The following is an 18,156-nucleotide window of genomic DNA, read 5'->3' as shown; positions in this document are numbered from 1 at the left end:
ATAAAACAAAATCTGATACCTAATACTGTTACCTAGCATCGAATAGAAAATTACCAGGCGTGCAAAACAGCAGGAAAATATGACTTATAACTGGGAGTAAAATAAACCAGAAATATGCCCAGAAATGGCAGAGATGATGGAACTAGCAGGCAAGGATATTAAAATTGCTGTGATAAATCTTATAAATATATTCAAGGATGTTAAAGGAAAACACAAACTCAATTATGAGAGAAATAGAAGACATTTAAAAAAAACCCCAAATGGAACATCTGGAGGTGGAAAATACAATAGCTGAAAAACAAATAAATTGTGAACAAAAATCATCATCTCGTTGTTAGTGGAACCACTTTCAGGCTGTCAAGTGATAACTGAATCATCACTTCCTTGGAGGTGCCTCCCTGGCTGAAACAGACTCAGTATTCTGTGTTCACACAGTGCTTCAACCTCCTCTTCAAAGTACTTGCCATGGTTGTAATATTTCCATTATTTGTGAGGCTACCCAATGTTTGTCTTCCCTACGCCGTAAGGTTCATGAGAGCAGAAGCATGTCTTTGCTTACCTGTTCACCAGTGCCCAGAACAGTGCCAGGCTTCAAGAAAGCACTCAATAAATATATTATGAATGAATGAATGAACTGCTGTCATCAGCTTTGCACTGGATTCATTCAGCAGCTCTTATTTAAAGCATCACCTCTGACTGCCTTGATCAGTGTAGTGACCCAGGTTGACCACGGGCTGCGATTCTCACACGGCTTCGTAAAATGGGCTTCCTGCAGGCACTGTTTAGTGTGAACAGATGATTCACTGAGTGACCTGGGGTGAGTTACTTAATGTTGCTGACCTTTGTTTTCCTCAGCTATTGAATGAGCATGTTGAAACAGATGATCTCTAAGAACTCTCTCAGCTCTGATGTTCCAGGATGCTGTTACGGTCCAGTCTCCAAAAACGCTCTTCCTCCCTACAGGGTCCTCACCTACGAGTCCTCGTGCCCTTGAATATGCTCTCCCTGCCTTGAATCAGGACTCCCTGTGTGATCAGTAGCGTAGGTTGCAGAGAACAGTGTGTGACTTCTGAAGCAAAGTCATAAAGGGCATTGTGGCTTCTGCTTTGGTCTCTTGGATCCCCAGCCGCCATGTCATGAGAACACTCGAGCAGCGCCTCAGGAGAGGTCCTCGTGGAGAGGAACTAAGGCCTCCTGCCAGCAACCGTGTGAACAAACCATCTTGGAGCCAGATCCCCCAGCTCCAGTCAGACCTTCATCTGACTGCAGCCCAGCCAACATCTGACCTTAACTGCATGAGAGATTGGAGCCCCATCCACCCAGCCAGGCTGCTCCCGAGTTCCTGACCCACAGAGGCTGTGAGAGATACTAATTGTTTACTGTTGGCTTTGGTTTTTTGTTTTTTTTTTTTTTGAGGGGATAAACATTTGCCATTTATTTATCTGACAAAAGGCTCTTATCTAGGATATGTAACTCATGGCCTTAAATTGATAAAAATACCAGCAATCCAGCAGGAAAAAATGGGCAGAAGATTCGACCACGCATTTCACAAAAAAGATATCCAAATGGGCATAAGTATATGAAAAGGTGCTCCACATTACCGCCCGTGAGGAAAAGGCAAGGCAAAACCACAATGAGGTGCCACCACACACACACAACAATGGCTAAAATCAAAACCCTGACAATGCATACTGTTGTTTCAGACCCCTAAGTTTTGCGGTAATTTGTTACGCAGCAATAGATAACTAGTACACTGGTACTGAAAGCTGTCCCTCCTTCACTCTCTCATTACTTCTGCTGTGAAGAAAACCCTAACTCATTGCATAAGTGAAATCTTCAAACGGACATCTTTCCCAGTTTGGAGACCAAGTTGGGGGCCTGGAATCTTGATCAAAAGTCTCAAGGAATACAGAAGCCCCTCTTTTCTTCATTTGTCCCCCGCAGATCTGATGCCACCCTGTCTTCACTAAACTCACCCCCCCACTCTTTTCCTTCTTTTTTTCACTAGCCATTTTTTTACTCAGTTTCAACAATTTCACTCCCACTCTGCATATGATTTTCTGGGTGACCGTGGGATACAGGTCCTGCTACCCTGAATGACTTTCCCAAGTTCCGTAATCAGTTTTGAATGTCCTCACAGTACCTGTGGGCACATAGCAGGGGTTGAACAAGTATTATTATTTACTGCCTTGGTCCAGAAAGCTGACCCTGAGCAAGGATTAAGGTTCTAATGACTTGGTTAGAAGGTGCAAACCCAGGGCGATGGAGGTGGAAACAAGGAAGTGAGACAAGGAGTCACATGCTGCCATGTACCATGTCACCGTGGTGGCCTTGTTTCACCATGAACTCCCCTGAGCAGTGAGGGGACACCAGGTTTACTCAGTACGGAGCTTCTCTAGAAAGGCTGCAAGAAGGACTCATGATCCAGTGTCATTCACGGGAGAACGGAAGGTGGAGGAATTTATCTGCCCTGCTCCTACCTTCTGCCTCCTAGGTTAACATTCACCCCAAGGGGAGTGAGCTCCCTTGCATTATCCAGCCCCTGATGATGGCCCATGAAGCCAGATTCCGTGCCCTATGGTGAGGGATTTCATCTGCGTTCAAGGTGAAGGGTTTCCAGGGGCAGGTGGGACAGCAGCTGAGAGAGAGAACAGTCATCGAGGAACTTATGAAGATATGCAAGATGGGTATCTCCTATAGTTACTTTCTTGGCCCCTTTTCTAATTCCTTAGATACTAGCTTGCCAGCACAGCTGTAGGAAGACCTGGCTTCTCGTTTTGACTGCCTCAGTTCCTCAAATGTGTGATGTGGGCAGAGATACAGTGTAGCTGCATATTAATGGGAGCTGACCCTTGCAGGCTTCAAGACAGATGGACACACTCAAATCCTGGCACCCTAAAATGTGAGACTTCTTTCTGCAGCCGGCTGGAAGGAAGAGCTTGTCTCTCAGCTGAGGGGGTCTCTGAAACAGTGACACCCACCAGCTTAGAAAATGCAATTTAATTGAGTAAAACTGGAGTTTTTGAGCAGTCCCTGGGCTGTTTTAGAAAAATGAAAAGGCCCTAAAGCACGCTTTTTTTTTTTTTTTTTTTTTTTTTGCTAGAAAGAGAGGTGTTTCCTCCCAGCAGTTCTTCAAACTTCTTCTTAGAATCAACCCCAGGAAACTGGCCGCAAGCTGATCAAGATGGAGACCCCACGAGTCCCTCAGAATCCCAGTGTGCCCAGAGGCCCAGTCGGGCTCTCATCAACAGAGGAGGATGGGTGGATGGATGGGTGGGTTGGTGGGTGGGTAAATGAATAGATGAGGTAGCTGCCAGTTTGTCAGTTTTTTACAAACAGTTTGTCAGTTTGTAAAAACCTAAGAGGCGCTGTCCAGGCACCTCACACCCTCCATGCCCGCTTTCCAGCAGGCAGTCAAGGAGATCACTGCTGTGGGTTTTTACTGTCTGAGTCTCTCCACCATGCATTTTTCCTGTCCCCGACAGAGCCGGCCTCTCCAGTCCCCCACCCTCTGGCTTCTTATCAGCTCCATGCTGTCTCTTTGCATTAAAGTGACAAGAAGCAGCACAAGGCTGCCGACAGGAGTCTGGAGCTGTAATTTGCACTGACATTCACTGGCGTTATCCACTTATTGCCTGGTAAGCCAAATAGGAGATCTGTCTGATTTTGATCCCAGGAAGAGAAATAACAACCCTGCTCTGCTTCTGCCGTTTAAAGCAAAGCACCAGGCCGGTCCTCGGGCCTGAGTCCTGGCTGGCAACTCCCACCTTCATGATGCGGGTATCATCTTCCTCTGGCTGGAACTGCCTTTCAGATCTGACATCTGGCAAACACTGGATGGTTGGGGAGGGGGGAGGCCATGCCATCCTCTCAGCTGGTGACAGCACTGACCACAGGTTGCCAAGGGTCCTTAAAGGAGCCTCCGGGGGATTTAAGTGCCCCTGGGAAGTCAGGCCCCAGCTGAAAATACCTCAGCAGCTCTCCTCTGCCTCCCCAGCCCCTCCCTTTAAACTCTCCCGGCTGTAAGAGAAATGAGGCTGAATGAGAGGCGCGTGAGAAGAGCACCAAGCAGTCGGCCTGTGGGCGCGGCCCGCTACGTAATTTACAAAATGCAAATGGGGGGCCCCTTGTTCAAAAAAGCAGGAGAAGTGTCGTTAAAGGTACTAAAATATAAGGCCTTCTCCTTTTCTTTGGTGGCCTCTCTCTGATTTGTCATAGTATTTTTTATTTGCTATGTAGTACTGTTCCAAGTATAAATAGATAAATAAATATTATTTACTAGCACGATCTTTACCCTTCAGCTCTAGATTATACAAGGACAGTTTTAAATGCACACGGAAGAGCTTTTAACTCAGATGTGGAATCACCAAAGTGACACAAATCGTATTTCCTAACTCGCATATTCATCTCTAGTTCATCGCTACCAGAACAGTGGAAATGCTGCATTGAACTGTTGTTATTTCACTTCTCGATATACAGACTTTTTTTTTTTTTTTTTTTTTTTGGATACACAGACTTTTGACCAACATTCTCCGCCTTCATCTGACTGATGAGTAAGGGAGGACTGAAGGGAAAAGAAACCGAGGTTGCCCTTTCTTTCCTTCCATGTCATCATTTTCAGTGTAAATAGTCGATACAGAGAAGTAACGTTAAGAACGTGGTAGAGTTCCTTGACCTTTCTTAGAACACGATCGTCTTCTTTCTGTGTTTAAGGCAGGTTGTGGAGTGCCTACAGTGGCCAGGCGTGTCCAAATGCGCCGTATGCTTGAACTCATTGGATCTTCTTGACAACCCCACATGGCACGTAAGTTACTTATATTTTTCAGAAAATAATTGGAGGCACTGGGAGGTTAAATGACTTGCCCAGGGTCCCGGAACATGCCACTGGCAGAGCCGAGATGCAGGCAGGAGGGGTCTGGCCCTGGAGTCCCAGCCCTGCCCACTAGGGTCTCCTGCTGCTTAGGACAGATCAAGGAAAGATCTGGGGGGAGTCCCACCCTTCTCTTTACCCCTGTGTCTGTCAGGTCTATGTACCAGGGCTGGGGATTGGGGGTGGGAGGGACAGGGAGCGTCTTTCCCTTCGAGTGTGAGTCACTTCTTTCAGGTGTGTCACTTCTTTAAAATGTTACCTTTGGGTTTCCCTGGCGGCGTAGTGGTTGGGAGTCCGCCCGCCGATGCAGGGGACACGGGTTCGTGCCCCGGTCCGGGAAGATCCCACATGCCGCGGAGCGGCTGGGCCCGTGAGCCATGGCCGCTGAGCCTGCACGTCCGGAGCCTGTGCTCCACAATGGGAGAGGCCACAACAGTGAGAGGCCCGCATACCGAAAAAAAAAAAAAAGTTACCTTTGCTCAAGCCCAGATCAAGGGGCTTACTGACATTTTAAAGATGACGAGGTGGGTGAAGTTCACAGTGGGACGCCTTGGAGTCTGCTGGGTCCAGATAAGTTGGGAGAGGGCAGCTGGGGGTCTGAGGAAGCCCCTTCCTCCCAGCTGTTGTTGGACTTGGGAGTGGGGGAGTTGGCACGGGAACCAGCCAGTGAAGCCCTGGCTTGGTTTCCCTCATGCCTCAGTGAAAGGCGCGAGTGTGCACACACGCCCCAGCTCTGCCTCCAGCCACATGCTTAGAAACCGTGTCCTTTCACCCCCAGTCTCCTCTTTCTCGATGTGACTCAAAGGTGTTCCCCACCCGCTGCTTGGAAAGGCATTGCCCGGCAGGTTCACCGGGTCAGAGGAAAAGCCCTTGGCATCCGGAACACGGAACACCGGCCTGCAGACGTCAGCAGGAAGCAAGGACAGCCAGGAGGAGGGAAGTGACAACTCCCTGTTGGGCGTGGCGCTTGCGTTGGTAGGAAAGGGCAGGGAGGGCGGGGAGGGCCGGGGTCATGGAGCAGAATGAAGGGTCAGGGAGCGCACAGAGGAGGGAGGTGCAGCATCGGATGGGCACTTTGCCCATGGTCCCTGGAAGATGGAAGGAGCCCTGCGATGCCCAGTGGTTTTACAGTGGCCCTAAATGGTTCCTCATCACCCAGCCATCCAGTCCTGTTCAGTCATCTTTATGACATCTTTATAGCAAAGCTAGTTACCTTTGCCCCAAGTAGCGTGTGCTCTCTGGTTAGCCATCCAAACGGGGTTATGTCAGATGGGAGTCATGTCTCCCCTCTCTTAGCACGCAGGTTATGGGGCAGAAACCCCCAGTTCCGCCTACCATAAAGACTTCTGTATCTGGTGCATTGATACACAGTTGGAGGTTTGTTCCCTAAACATTCCTGCAGACACGAACTTAAATGTCCCATCATTTAGGAATTAAAAACAAAAAGTACAATCATCCCTCAGTATCCATGGGGGATTGGTTCCAGGACCCTGCGGACATCACACTCTATAGATGCTCAAGTCCCTTCTGTAAAATGATGTAGGACGGGGGCCCTCCATATCCGCAGGTTCCTCATCCCCTGAATCTGGGATTGAGGATGGGGAGGCCGCATTACAGAGGACCGACTGTGCAACATAGCAGGCTATTGACTCCTACAGACTGGATGCCTGGACCTGGAGAAAGGACATCAGTGAAGGGAAGCTATGGCTTAAAGCGATGCTTTCACAGTTCTGATAGCAGTTTCTTTCCACTGTTGGTGTTTCCTTTTCCCAGAATGCAGAAGGCCTTGCCTGCTTTTCTCCATCTTTGCTCTGTGCTGTCCAGTGCCTTTAGGGAAATCTTACTGATCAGCGACAGTTTGGGGCAGGGGAGGCCGGTGGGCAGAGCTCTCTTTCCTCTCCTGTTTCCCTTTTTGGGTTGTACTGCTCTATTTCTCTCTGGATATATTGTTTGGAGACCATCAGGCATGTGTTTGATGCATGACGTAAATGTCATGTGGTGGTGTTAACGTCACACAGTTGACAAAAGAAGACGAGGAAAAGGATCCCAGCAGATGGATCGGTATTACATTTCGTACTACACACAGCCCATTCCTGACGGCCCAAAGCAAACAGCAGTCACTCTGTCAGTGGAAAAGATGCAAGTTTTTCTCTTGTCTCAAGTGAGAAGTCCCCATATGTCCTTACTCACTTCTCAGGAAATTTGCTTTTTCTTGGTTCTCTTTTCTTCTCCTCAAAAATGCTGATGGTCCCAGGGCTTAGGGACAATAATTGTTGCTCCTTTTCAACATAAAGGTCAGGATCCTTTGTTACAAAGCAGGTTTTGTGGCCCAGATAAAGCTGAGCAGACATGATCTCTGCTAAAGAGCAGCGGAAAATAATTCGCTCCCCGGTTGTCACGCGTGGCCAATTTGAGTGAGAAAAGGGGGCTTGTGGGTGTAAGAGCATACGAAACCACACAGTTATGGTCTCTCACTTTTCTTTTTATAGGCAGGCAAAAGAGACCCCCAAAATGTCAGACACTGCTGGATCTTGAAGGGAAGGTCAGTAAAAAAAACAATAAGCTGTTTTCTCCTTTTGTTTGCTGTTATCTTGTGTTAACTGTTTCTTCATAGTTATCTGTTAATGTTATTTTAAGTCTCCAGCAAAGATTCTGACACTATGATGATACAGTTATGTTTATAAAATACGGGGGACCTGCTCTCGTCCTGGCTAGCTGATTTCCAGGTTTCTTCTGGCTTTCACACAGAAGAGCTGGGGTGTTGAATGCCCAGCAGTTGGAGGTTGACCCCTGGCTGGCTGACCCCCATCCCTGAGTTCATCTCCACCAGCCACCAATCAGGTTGGAAGCATCACTTGGCAGTATGGCCACCGCGGACCATTCCTCTCAAGTTGTTGTGGGTTGCCGTGGAAACAAAGAGGTCTTAATGTTAAAAGTAATTTGGTCCATAATGGAGACGGTCTCTCACTAAAGGAAAGTTAACTTGGGAACCATTCGAGTCATGCCCAGTCACTGGCCCCACCGCGCACCCCCGTCCTACTTTCTTCTGCTTGCCTAGAGGTCTTAATTTTGATGATGTATGAGGTGTCAGCCAGAAGATCTTGTGCTCTGCGAAGCACTATAAAAAGGCAGATGTATGACTGTGTCATCCACAAATACCCTAGGAAGGTGAGTGTTAAACCAATGTTAATAATAAATGTTTTCTTCCGAAGTAAGTTACGGCAGTATCACCAGAGCCCTTTAAAATGTAACGAACCAATAAAATCTCAGGGAGCTGAGGGACACCTAACCCTGCCATCGTCCCTGTAGTACAGTCAGGAAAGTTATGAAGGGCCATCCCATCTGGTCTGCGTCTGCCTGAAACCCTGGGATGGAAAGAGGAACAGTCCCTCCAAACATCTGAGCTTGATCTCTGCAACTGAGAAATCTTGAGACCAGAAAGCCCCAGGGAATGCAGAAATGCCTCTTTAAAGGTCGTTTTGAGGAAACATGGCCACTGACCCATCACACTGACTCAGCCTCCCTGCCCCCACCATTTTGCTAACGGGCTCCGTTGATTTAAATGGAAGGAAGCGAAGAAACACTCTCTGAGCTAGGTCCTGCCTGACCTCCCATTGCGGGCTGCTGCCTTGATCATACAGCAAGCACTGGTCTTGACTCCTGGCTCCCGCGGGGGCTCGTCTGAAGATAGTCCCCAGGTGGGGAGCCTGGAAGAAGAACTGCGTGCTTGTGTGCATAATTTGAAGCTTACTTTGCAGGGACCCATAGTTGTGCTGTCTTTGCTCAGGAAAATTCTAAGCTGAAATTCTGTATTCCAGCCCCTGTGGATATAAAGTCCTAACTGTTCCTCATCTTCTTCTGTTCTTCAGCCAATCGTCAGATTGGTGGTTGTTGCTATGGTTGTTTTCTCCTAGGAGGTCCTTCCTGGTTTAAGCAAAAGAGTCGGCATCATTGAGAAGATGAGTCAAAATGCTCCAGTGTCAAGCTGGGTTCCCCAGAAGCAGACCCTGAGGGAAGATTCTAGAGAAAGTGACTCATTAGGAAGTGTTCCGTAGGGTGGGGAAACAGGACTGGGAAGGGAAGGAGGACGTGATGTCAAGCCACATCCCTGGGAGGGTAATGCTGGCACAGTCCCTCAGGGGCACAGTGTAGGTGACACCTAAGCGTCCCCATTGGGGTTGAGGGAGTTGGAGAGTTCATAGCCCTCTCATCGGTTAAGGGCTGCAGGGGCAGGACATACAGGGAACGCAGCCAAGGCAGTTCCAGGTGCCCGTGGTCCATCCTCTGACACAGATGCAGGTGCTGCTGGGAGTGGAAGCCTCAGGAGAGACCTCATGCTCAGAAATGCTAAACAATCTGAGATGTTGACATAGGACCGACAGTCACTGCCACACACCCCACATACAGGAAAATAAAACAAGGAAGGGAACTCAAAGTTTACTTCCAGGTTCATTGACTTGTCACTTATTCAGTCATTCAGCAAACATTATTGAGCACCTGCTATATTCGTCATTGTGCTAAATGCTGGGGCTTTAAAAAAAAAAAAAAAAAGGAGGAGGAGGTAGCACTGATCTTGTACCTGAGAGGCTAAGAGTGTAATAGGATGGGGTGGGGAATATGTACCTAATGTCCATCACCCGCTCAGGTTGGGACCCAACTAGTCCTAACTTTTGTCTGGGTCTGTCCCACCTCAAAGAAGTTCTCTGTGGGCTTCCCTGGTGGGAAGAGTCCGTCTGCCAATTCAGGGGACATGGGTTCGTGCCCCGGTCCGGAAAGATCCCACATGCCGCGGAGTGGCTGGGCCCGTGAGCCATGGCCGCCGAGCCTGTGCGTCCGGAGCCTGTGCTCCACAACGGGAGAGGCCACAGCAGTGAAAGGCCCGCGTACTGCAAAAAAAAAAGAGAAGCTCTTTGTATAATGGCATAATCCAGGGGCTACAGGGCTACGCTGCTTCATGTGACTATAGCACCCGGCAATACCTGGATGAAAAGCACAACATGAGTGTGAGGTATTATTAGTAATAAAAGTGGCATTTAGTGGGCTTCCCTGGTGGTGCAGTGGTTAAGAATCCGCCTGCCAATGCAGGGGACACGGGTTCGAGCCCTCGTCCGGGAAGATCCCACATGCCATAGAGCAACTAAGCCCGTGGCACCACGGCTGCTGAGCCTGGGGTCTGGAGCCCACAAGCCACAACTACTGAGCCCGCGCCACAACTACCGAAGCCTGTGTACCTAGAGCCCGTGCTCTGCAACAAGAGAAGCCGCTGCGATGAGAGGCCCTCACACAGCAACGAAGAGTGGCCCCCGCTCGCCACAGCTGGAGAAGGCCTGCGTGCAGCAGCAAAGACCCAACGCAGCCAAAAATAAATAAATAAAATAATAACAATAAAATAAAATAAAAGTGGCATTTAGCAATACTGAAATAAATAAGCTGACACAGGAGTTTTGCTCTGCATTTAGGGAAATGTTCTGGGTCTCCGAGGCCCTATGTCTTAGAATCAAACGCTTCCAACAGCCATAAAACATTCCTGCCCTGGTTTGTTTTAGGACTTGAGCGTTTTTCTGGCATCCTTGCTTTGGTAAGTGCCCTGCTGCTTCCAAGCAATGTGGCTGCGTAGGCGGCATTTCAGCTGCAGCTCAGGCAGGGTTACTTAAGGTCATGTCCATCTATTGCCCATGACCTACCGGCCAGGACCAGGAGGGAGGGACAAGGCATGGGAGTGACTGGAGAGTAACAGCAAAACTTTTCTCATTTGTAGGGTAAAACAGGTTAGGAAAAGTGTAAAGCAATCCTGTCCCTCCATTCCTAGGACCAAAGACTCGATGATCAAAACAGACCCTGCCAGGTAAATTATAGGGCACATAAATAAATGATGAATACTTTTTAAAGTGTAAGTATGTCCCAAATATCTCCTGGGATACACTTATACACTTATATTAAAACATTCCTTGTTACTTATGTGAAATTCAGATGAAACTGGGCATCCTGTATTTTTCTTCTCCAGTGTTATCTGGCAACCCTACCTGCAAGGGCTTCACCAGAAGGAATTTACTCCTTTAATTCCTTATCCAGGTGGGAAATGGAAAGCCAGATATGACTGGAGGCCTCCATTTCAGGCCTCTGGGAGGTTCAGCTCTCTCCAGCTGAGCCATTTATCTGAAGTCAACTTAAAATCGCTTTTTAAGATCCTCCCTCAACTGTTGCTCGGGCTGGAAACGTGGACCCCAAACTGATCTTGAACTCGCACTTCAATTCCCTAATGCCCAGCAGAAAGGCCCACCTGGAGAGGTGTTCGTGGGCAGGAAAACGGAGGCAGAGAAATGACCGAGGTGAGGATCCCTTAGCAGGGCCTCCGATTCCAGAACTTCTTATTCACATGTAATTCCTTAGATTTTTAACCTGCGATGGGCTTGCCTTACGCTTATGAAGGAATTCAATAATGCTTTAATTTTTCTTATCTACAAGGATGAAAAGCTCATCTAAAGCTAAATGCCACATGCAAATGTTATTCTGTTTTTTATTTTTTTTTTGATGACTCCATGTATTTATTAGGGTAATACTTTTTCAACCCAAAATGCACTAAGTACAATTGATATAAAAAGTGACATTTTGACGTTACCATTTTAAGCAAAGACAATTTTCTCCACACAAATTTCTAGCCAGAGGATATCATACGAAACAAATTTGAACCTCAGGCCACCAAGCCATTCAAGAGGGATGGAGAGGAAGCATCTGCTATAACTCCTCAGTGCAACCGCATCATTTTTCTCTATTTCAAAGTTCTGTCGTGTTTTGTCTTTATTTTGCCCCTAAGGAATTTTTCGCGTGTTATATCTTTATTTAAATTGCAATTTGAGTGAAGGGTAATCATGAGTCCCAAGATGACTGAAAACTTGGTAAAGAAACTGGTTCAAAAGAAGAACTTCCTAAAAAAAGTGGCTCTCTTCTGCCCATTTTCCATCAACCATCATCTACTGTCACCACCTCCTGTTAGGCCATTCCTTGGGGAGAACTGCAGACTTTTTTGACGTGACGTTTTATGTGCAAACCGCATTTATTTACTTTCAGGTTGGTGTTGATTATGTAAATTTCCCTTCTTTGTTCAGTTGCAGCAGTTCAGCAAGGGACAGGTGCAGGCAGACCAGCACAGGAATCTCACAGGCAGATTTTCAAGCCATAGAGAAGTATCATCAGCCCCAAACCCCAAAGTTGCAGGCACTTTTTTCTTGGCATAGCCAGCCCTTTCTCAGCAGTCACCTCATTTGAGCCTCGACACCGTTTTGAGGGAGGGCACCGCAAATGTCATCCAAACCCTTTGGCAGGGCCCGTCCAACGTGACAGGGGTGGTGACAGAAACGTCATTTGTGGCCCCGGTTCTTCCCATTTGAAGCAGCTGTTAAGCAGTGAACCTGGAGCCAGATTCTGGATTTTAGAGCCCAGGTCTGGGATATGCTGTTGAAGGATGCCAGTTCCTGCCTTCCATCGTCTACATGGTGGAGGCCACAAATTCATTCCTTAAATCCTTATTGAACAAGGACGGTGTGCCGGGCACACTCCAGGTGCCGGGGATGCAGCTAGGAAAGGCAGACAAGGTTCAGGCCTCCATGGGGCTTCCATTCTGGAGGTGGCATCAGATGGCGACAAGTGCTCTGAAGATAGGGGCAGAAGGACCAGGTGGGAGGCAGGGCTGCTTTATGGAGGGTGAATAGGAAGTTCTTTCTGGAGAGGGGATGCCTGACCAGCCAGCCTCCTGTCCGTGTGGGGCCCCAGCTCTGCAGGCAGGGCAACTGCTGAGCTGCAAGATGGGAACAGGCTTGCTGTCTGAGGGCCAGCCGGGGAGGACAGCAGGTCAGAGTGGACCCAACAAGTTGGAGAGAAGGGAGATGCTGTCCGAGCACCAGGCAGGCTCAGCCCATGGTCAGGAGCTTGGATTTTATTTGAATGGTGATGGGGAAGCTGCTGGAAAGCAAATCTTAGCCCAGCTTCTCACCTTCTCCGGTAAAGATCAACAGAGAAAGAGGATGTGGGCTCAGGCACAGATGGGGCGGAGTGGAAAGTGCACGGAGACCCTCACAGGTGATGGCCAGGTGTCCCCCTGTTGAGGAGATTTGCCTCTGGAAGAGGGCGGGTGAGGCCCCTGGCTGCTGCCTGCTGTCCGAAGGTTGGCTCCTGGAGCTTGGGGTTTTCCCAGGGTGTAAAATTCCATTTCCTGAAGCTTCATGTACTTCTCCAGAAAGCTAGTAGGTGTCCTGATGAGGTTTCAGACCCTGTAGCAGCACTTTTTAGACCCTGGTGGCCTTAACACAGGTTAGGATGGTCCCATCTGCCTATGCAGACTGCCAAGAAAAGACATTCCAAACTGTCGTGGGGATGAACAGAGCTGAGGCCTGGCCCAGAGGCGGACTTGGGAGAAGGTCAATCGGACACCTTATCCAGGCGCCAGATTAAAACATTTCGACCAGTGGTTCTTAGAGTGTGGCCCCTGCATCAGCATCAAGTGGGAACTTGTTGGAAATGCTAAATCAGAAAGTCAGCTTTCTGTATTTTAACAAGTGCTCCAGATGATTCTAGTACTCAATATTAAGTTTGAGAACCGCTCCTTTAGAAGAAAGCGGGGCAGATAGTTAAAAAAAAAAATTCCCGCTTTTGCTGAGACATGGCTCAAATCAGAGCAAAACCAGAAAACTTCAAGGCACGGGGATGTGGGATGTAGTCTTTGCCTCAAACTCAACCAACCACAGAGACTAATATCCAAGTTATAACTTCTCAGTCGAGCAAAACTCCATCATGAAACATATTAATAAAGACTGATCTCTGGCTGTTTCTCCCACCCAGTTTCCAAGGCCCTGGTTTATTCTTGGTGCACTCTGGATACTCCTGGAGCATTCATTCATTCATTCTCACACTCTTGGCTGCCAAAGATACAAGATAATGAAACCCTACGTCCACCCTCAGGTAGTTTGCTTCAAGGAGAGGCATATAGTTTGTGAATGAAAAATTACAGGGCAGGGTAATAATTACTACAGGAGTGCTCTGGGCTGGGGTGGGGCTCCTCACCTAGGGCAGGAGGGAGGAGGTCTCGGCCAGGCTTGGAGGAACAGAAACAGCAGGGGTTAATCCAGTTCAGCCAGCCTAGTGTCTGAGTCACATCTTGACACAGTCCGATGGCACAGCTCCAGTTCGCAGTCCTAACTTCCCCTTGAGAACAGAATCGTCTGCAGAGTCCAAGTACACCCCGTAACCACAAGTGTGTGCTTGGGGCGTCAGGGGTTGACTGGAGGAGTGAGGGCACCACTGGCAGCTCCAGCCCCCAGATTACTGGCCAGGGGCTGCAAATTACCAGGGGCTGCATTACCAGCTCCTTTTCCCGAAGAGCGTTCTCATTGGCCGGTCCACCAGTTCCAAAGCCCAGCAACTCGTTCTCAGTCCTGTCACCCCAGTAGACACTCGAAAACCTCACTTCTATCCCAGCATTTTGTCCTTTTGATCAAGAAAGGACCGGGGATAAATCCCTGTCCACACAATCAAGAACCTCAGTCCTTAACACATAGTCTTAGCAGTTCTACTCACACGCACAGCGTGGTCCTCCTTTGGTAATTCATTCGTTCAGAACTATTATGCCAGGCCCTGATCCAGATGCCTCCTCTACCCAGTCATCCTGTTACTGATGGTTAATAATTATGCGGTAATTTTTAGTCTCACTAGGAATGAAAAATGCGACAAGAAACTACCATTTTTTACCCATCAAATTAGCAATACTTTGTTTTAAAGAAAATACTCAGTGCTAGTGAGGAGGCTGTGAGATGGGCAACTGCAACATCATAATTAGCAATAGAAATGGGACATCCTTTCTGGAAAGCAGTTTGACAAAAACTATTTCAATGTTAAAACTCATTAACCCAGAAGTTCATCTGGAAGTTTATTATAAGGAAATTATCAGGGATTTAGACAAAGATTTATACCAGCTACCATTTATATCAGCCATGCACTAAATACATAAATTACCTCCTGTGCCAACAAAGATTTCACCAAAACATTGTTTTTCGTGGCAAAAAAAATACAAACAGGCTACATTTACAGCAATAGAGAATGTTTAAACAAATTAGACTAAGTCATAGAACACAGTATGCATTAAAAACTGTCTTTAAAGAATTTTAAATGCCATAGGAAATGTTCTTATATATACAGTATGCTTCTAACTTATAAAAATATATAATAAATATACATGCATTAAAAATAACACAGAGAGGGACTTCCCTGGTGTACCAGTGGTTAGGACTTCCGAACTTCCACTCCAGGGAGCAACTGGTCGGGGAACTAAGATCCCGCAAGCCGCGTGACACGGCCAAAAAAATAATAACAACAAAAATAACACAGAGAAATAGATCAAAATACTACTAGGTAGGATGGAAACTTACTAATGCTTCCCGCGTTTTCCTAGTTTTCTGCAATTGGCCTGTATCCCTTTAATAACAGGAAATGTTACAAAAATGAAAGGCGCCTGCGCGAGCACACACGTGACTTCTCCCGGGTATGAGGAACTCCTTATCGCGTTGTTCCTTCAGACGGCTGTCTCCTGGTCCAGTCTTGGTGAGTCACCCAACTCGTCTGAGTATTTAATTTTCTCTTTGCAAAATGAATGTGATAATCCCGGCCTCTCCACCTCATAAGATAGTTGTATGTTGCTGCTGTCTCCTGCCCATAAAACCCCAGGTGAATTCTAATTACTGTTATTACTAACAGACCAATGCTTTCTGGGAGAGGTGAGTCCCGGTGACGGTGACATCATCAGGAAGGCTCATGTAAGAAAGGAATGGTCTCCTGGGACATGAAGTCTCCTCTTCCCAGAAACCTTCGTCCTGCGTATTACTCCGCAGGTACTGTTGCTGGTACCAAAGGGTTTGAAAGCTTGATGGCGTTCCACGGAGCGTTTGTTTCTCACTCATACATTTGAGCTGGGGTTTGGCTGATCCTGGCTGGGATCAGCTGGGTTGGGTTCCACGCTGCTGTTTGGGTCCAGGTCTGTCCCACATGCCTCTCATCCTCCCGGGACCAGCAAGCTAGCTGGGGCATGTTGTTCTCCTGGTGACGGGGAGAGGCGTAAGAGGACACGCCCAACCACACAAGCACATTTCGAACCACTGTATGCGTCACGTCTGCTGATACCCTCCAGCCGAGTCCAAAATCATGGGGCAGGGAAGTGTTTCCCTCCCAAGGTTGTGGGAGGGTCTGCAGAGTTACACAGCAGAGGATGTGGTCGCTGCAGAAGGTGAGGAACCGAGGCTAATGATTCAACCTAGCAGGAGGAGGGTTGGGAAGGTAAAATGAGCCACGAAGTTGTTAGCTCTGTTCGGACTGAAGGCAAGGAGGGAAAGAGATGGGAAGCCCGGGCTGCGACTTGTTGGAGGCAGCCAGGAGATGCCTACTCTGCGTCCCTTGTTCATATAGCCAGCAGTTATTGGGGGTTGGCCTTGGAACTTGGTGAGGCTCTGAGCTGGGACGCAGTGGAGATGAGAATGAAGGCAGGACTCTCTTCCGTCTAGCTGTTTTCCTAATCAACTTTCTTTACACACCTGCAGCCCATTGCCATATTTTAAACGCCCTTTCATTTGCAACTGTCCTGCCTCTTGTGTTGCCATGGTTTTAAAAGGTGGCGTGTATTTAAAAAAAAGTTTTTCTATTAAAGTATAGGTGATTTACAATGTTGGGTTAGTTACTGCTGTACAATAAAGTGACTCAGTTATACGTATATATATATATATATATATATATATATATTCTTTTTCATATTCTTTCCCATTATGGTTTATCACAGGATATTGAATACAGTTCCCTGTGCTATACAGTAGGACCTTGTTGTTTATCCATTCTTTATATACCAGTTTGCATCTGCTAATCCCAAAATCCCAATCCGTCTCCCACCCTCCACCCCCTTGGCAACCACCAGTCTGTTCTCCATGTCCGTGATTCTGTTTCTGTTTCATAGATACGTTCATTTGTGTCATATTTTAGATTCCACATTTAAGTGATATCATATGGTATTTGTCTTTCTCTTTCTGACTTAATTCACTTAATATGATACTCTCTAGTTGCATCCGTGTTGCTGCAGATGGCATTATTTCGTTCTTTTTTATGGCTGAGTAATATTCCATTGTCTGTGTGGACCACATCTTTATTGATTCATCTGTTGATGGACATTTAGGTTGTTTCCATGTCTTGGCTATCGTGAATAGTGCTGCTGTGAACATAGGGGTGCATGTATCTTTTCGAATTATAGTTTTGTCTGGGTATATGCCCAGGAGTGGGATTGCCGGACCATATGGTAATTCTATTTTTAGTTTTCTGAGAAGGTGGCGTGTATTTTTATCACCTCAAGGCCATATATCAAGCACTTCCCTCATGCGTAAACATCTTTATGATCGGAGATCTCCCTGGGAAAATCAAATGCGTGTGTTCCCAGTCTGGATTGTCAGGATCCATCTGACGGTGTGGTCTATCATCTAGGAAGGAGGGTCCGCCTGCCAGGACAGCACCTGAGGAAGGTGGGGAGTGGGGTAGCTTCTGCAGATGTGCTCACACAGAGCTAGCTGAGGAGATGCCTCCCCGGAGACAGCAGGGATGGAGAGCTGCGGAGACAGAGCCACGACCTGGCAGCTGGCCGCGCATGCTCTGGCTTCAGTGGGAGTGACAAGGCTTGAGGAAATGTTGGCTGAAGGAAGCAAATAGAACCCCACACAGCCCTACAGGACCAAGTCCCCGACTTTCCCTTTACACTTAGCTGTGCCGGGGTCTGAGTCTTAACAGGGATGAACAGGGCCCAGCTGGAGGAATGAAATGCACCCTGCAACCCTGGAAGATGGAAACTAGCGTAAACCAAGGGCTTTACCCCAGCGGGAGAGTCCACGGTAACATGACTTTCTTTACTTGGAACCAGATGAGTTAGCACAACGACAAAAGAGAAGTCTCCTTTTCCTTCTGAAAAGAACCAAATACATAAGAAAAAGAATACCTAGTGTGGAATTCTGTCAAGTAATGGCAGATGTCCCTGTTAGGTTGGCACCTGCCTTGCAAGAGCTCACTGTAACGATCAAAAGGCAAGGGTTGGGGGAGATCAGCTCGCTGCTTTGTGACCACCTAGAGGGGTGGGATAGGGAGGGTGGGAGGGAGGCCCAAGAGGGAGGGGATATGGGGATATATGTATACATGTAGCTGATTCACTTTGTTATACGGCAGAAACTAACACAACATTGTAAAGCAATTATACTCCAATAAAGATGTTTTTTTAA

At 47.6% G+C, this 18,156-nt stretch overlaps 1 protein-coding gene across 4 annotated transcripts in view; it reads left to right on the top strand.

Annotated features, from left to right (window-relative positions):
- The first annotated feature begins 5,484 nt into the window (after positions 1-5,484).
- The window catches only part of SNRK (SNF related kinase), a 151,334-nt gene continuing 138,662 nt past the window's right edge, over positions 5,485-18,156 (top strand). Inside the window, exons 1-4 of one of the 4 annotated variants that reach the window (XM_079934514.1) lie at positions 5,485-5,845; positions 7,360-7,412; positions 13,706-13,825; positions 15,347-15,460. In XM_079934514.1, coding sequence (XP_079790640.1) covers positions 15,361-15,460 — 100 coding nt within the window. In that variant the 5' untranslated portion in view covers positions 5,485-5,845; positions 7,360-7,412; positions 13,706-13,825; positions 15,347-15,360. Of the gene's footprint in view, positions 5,846-7,359; positions 7,413-13,705; positions 13,826-15,346; positions 15,461-18,156 lie in introns of those variants that run through there. The other 3 variants (XR_013830213.1, XM_079934518.1, XM_079934516.1) reach the window with 3 other exon arrangements.

Source organism: Stenella coeruleoalba, assembly GCF_951394435.1.
Source record: "Stenella coeruleoalba genome assembly, chromosome: 10".
NCBI classification, from domain to species: domain Eukaryota; kingdom Metazoa; phylum Chordata; class Mammalia; order Artiodactyla; family Delphinidae; genus Stenella; species Stenella coeruleoalba.
The sequence above is the reverse complement of the archived record's forward strand: the minus strand, read 5'-3'. Positions and strand labels throughout refer to the sequence as shown.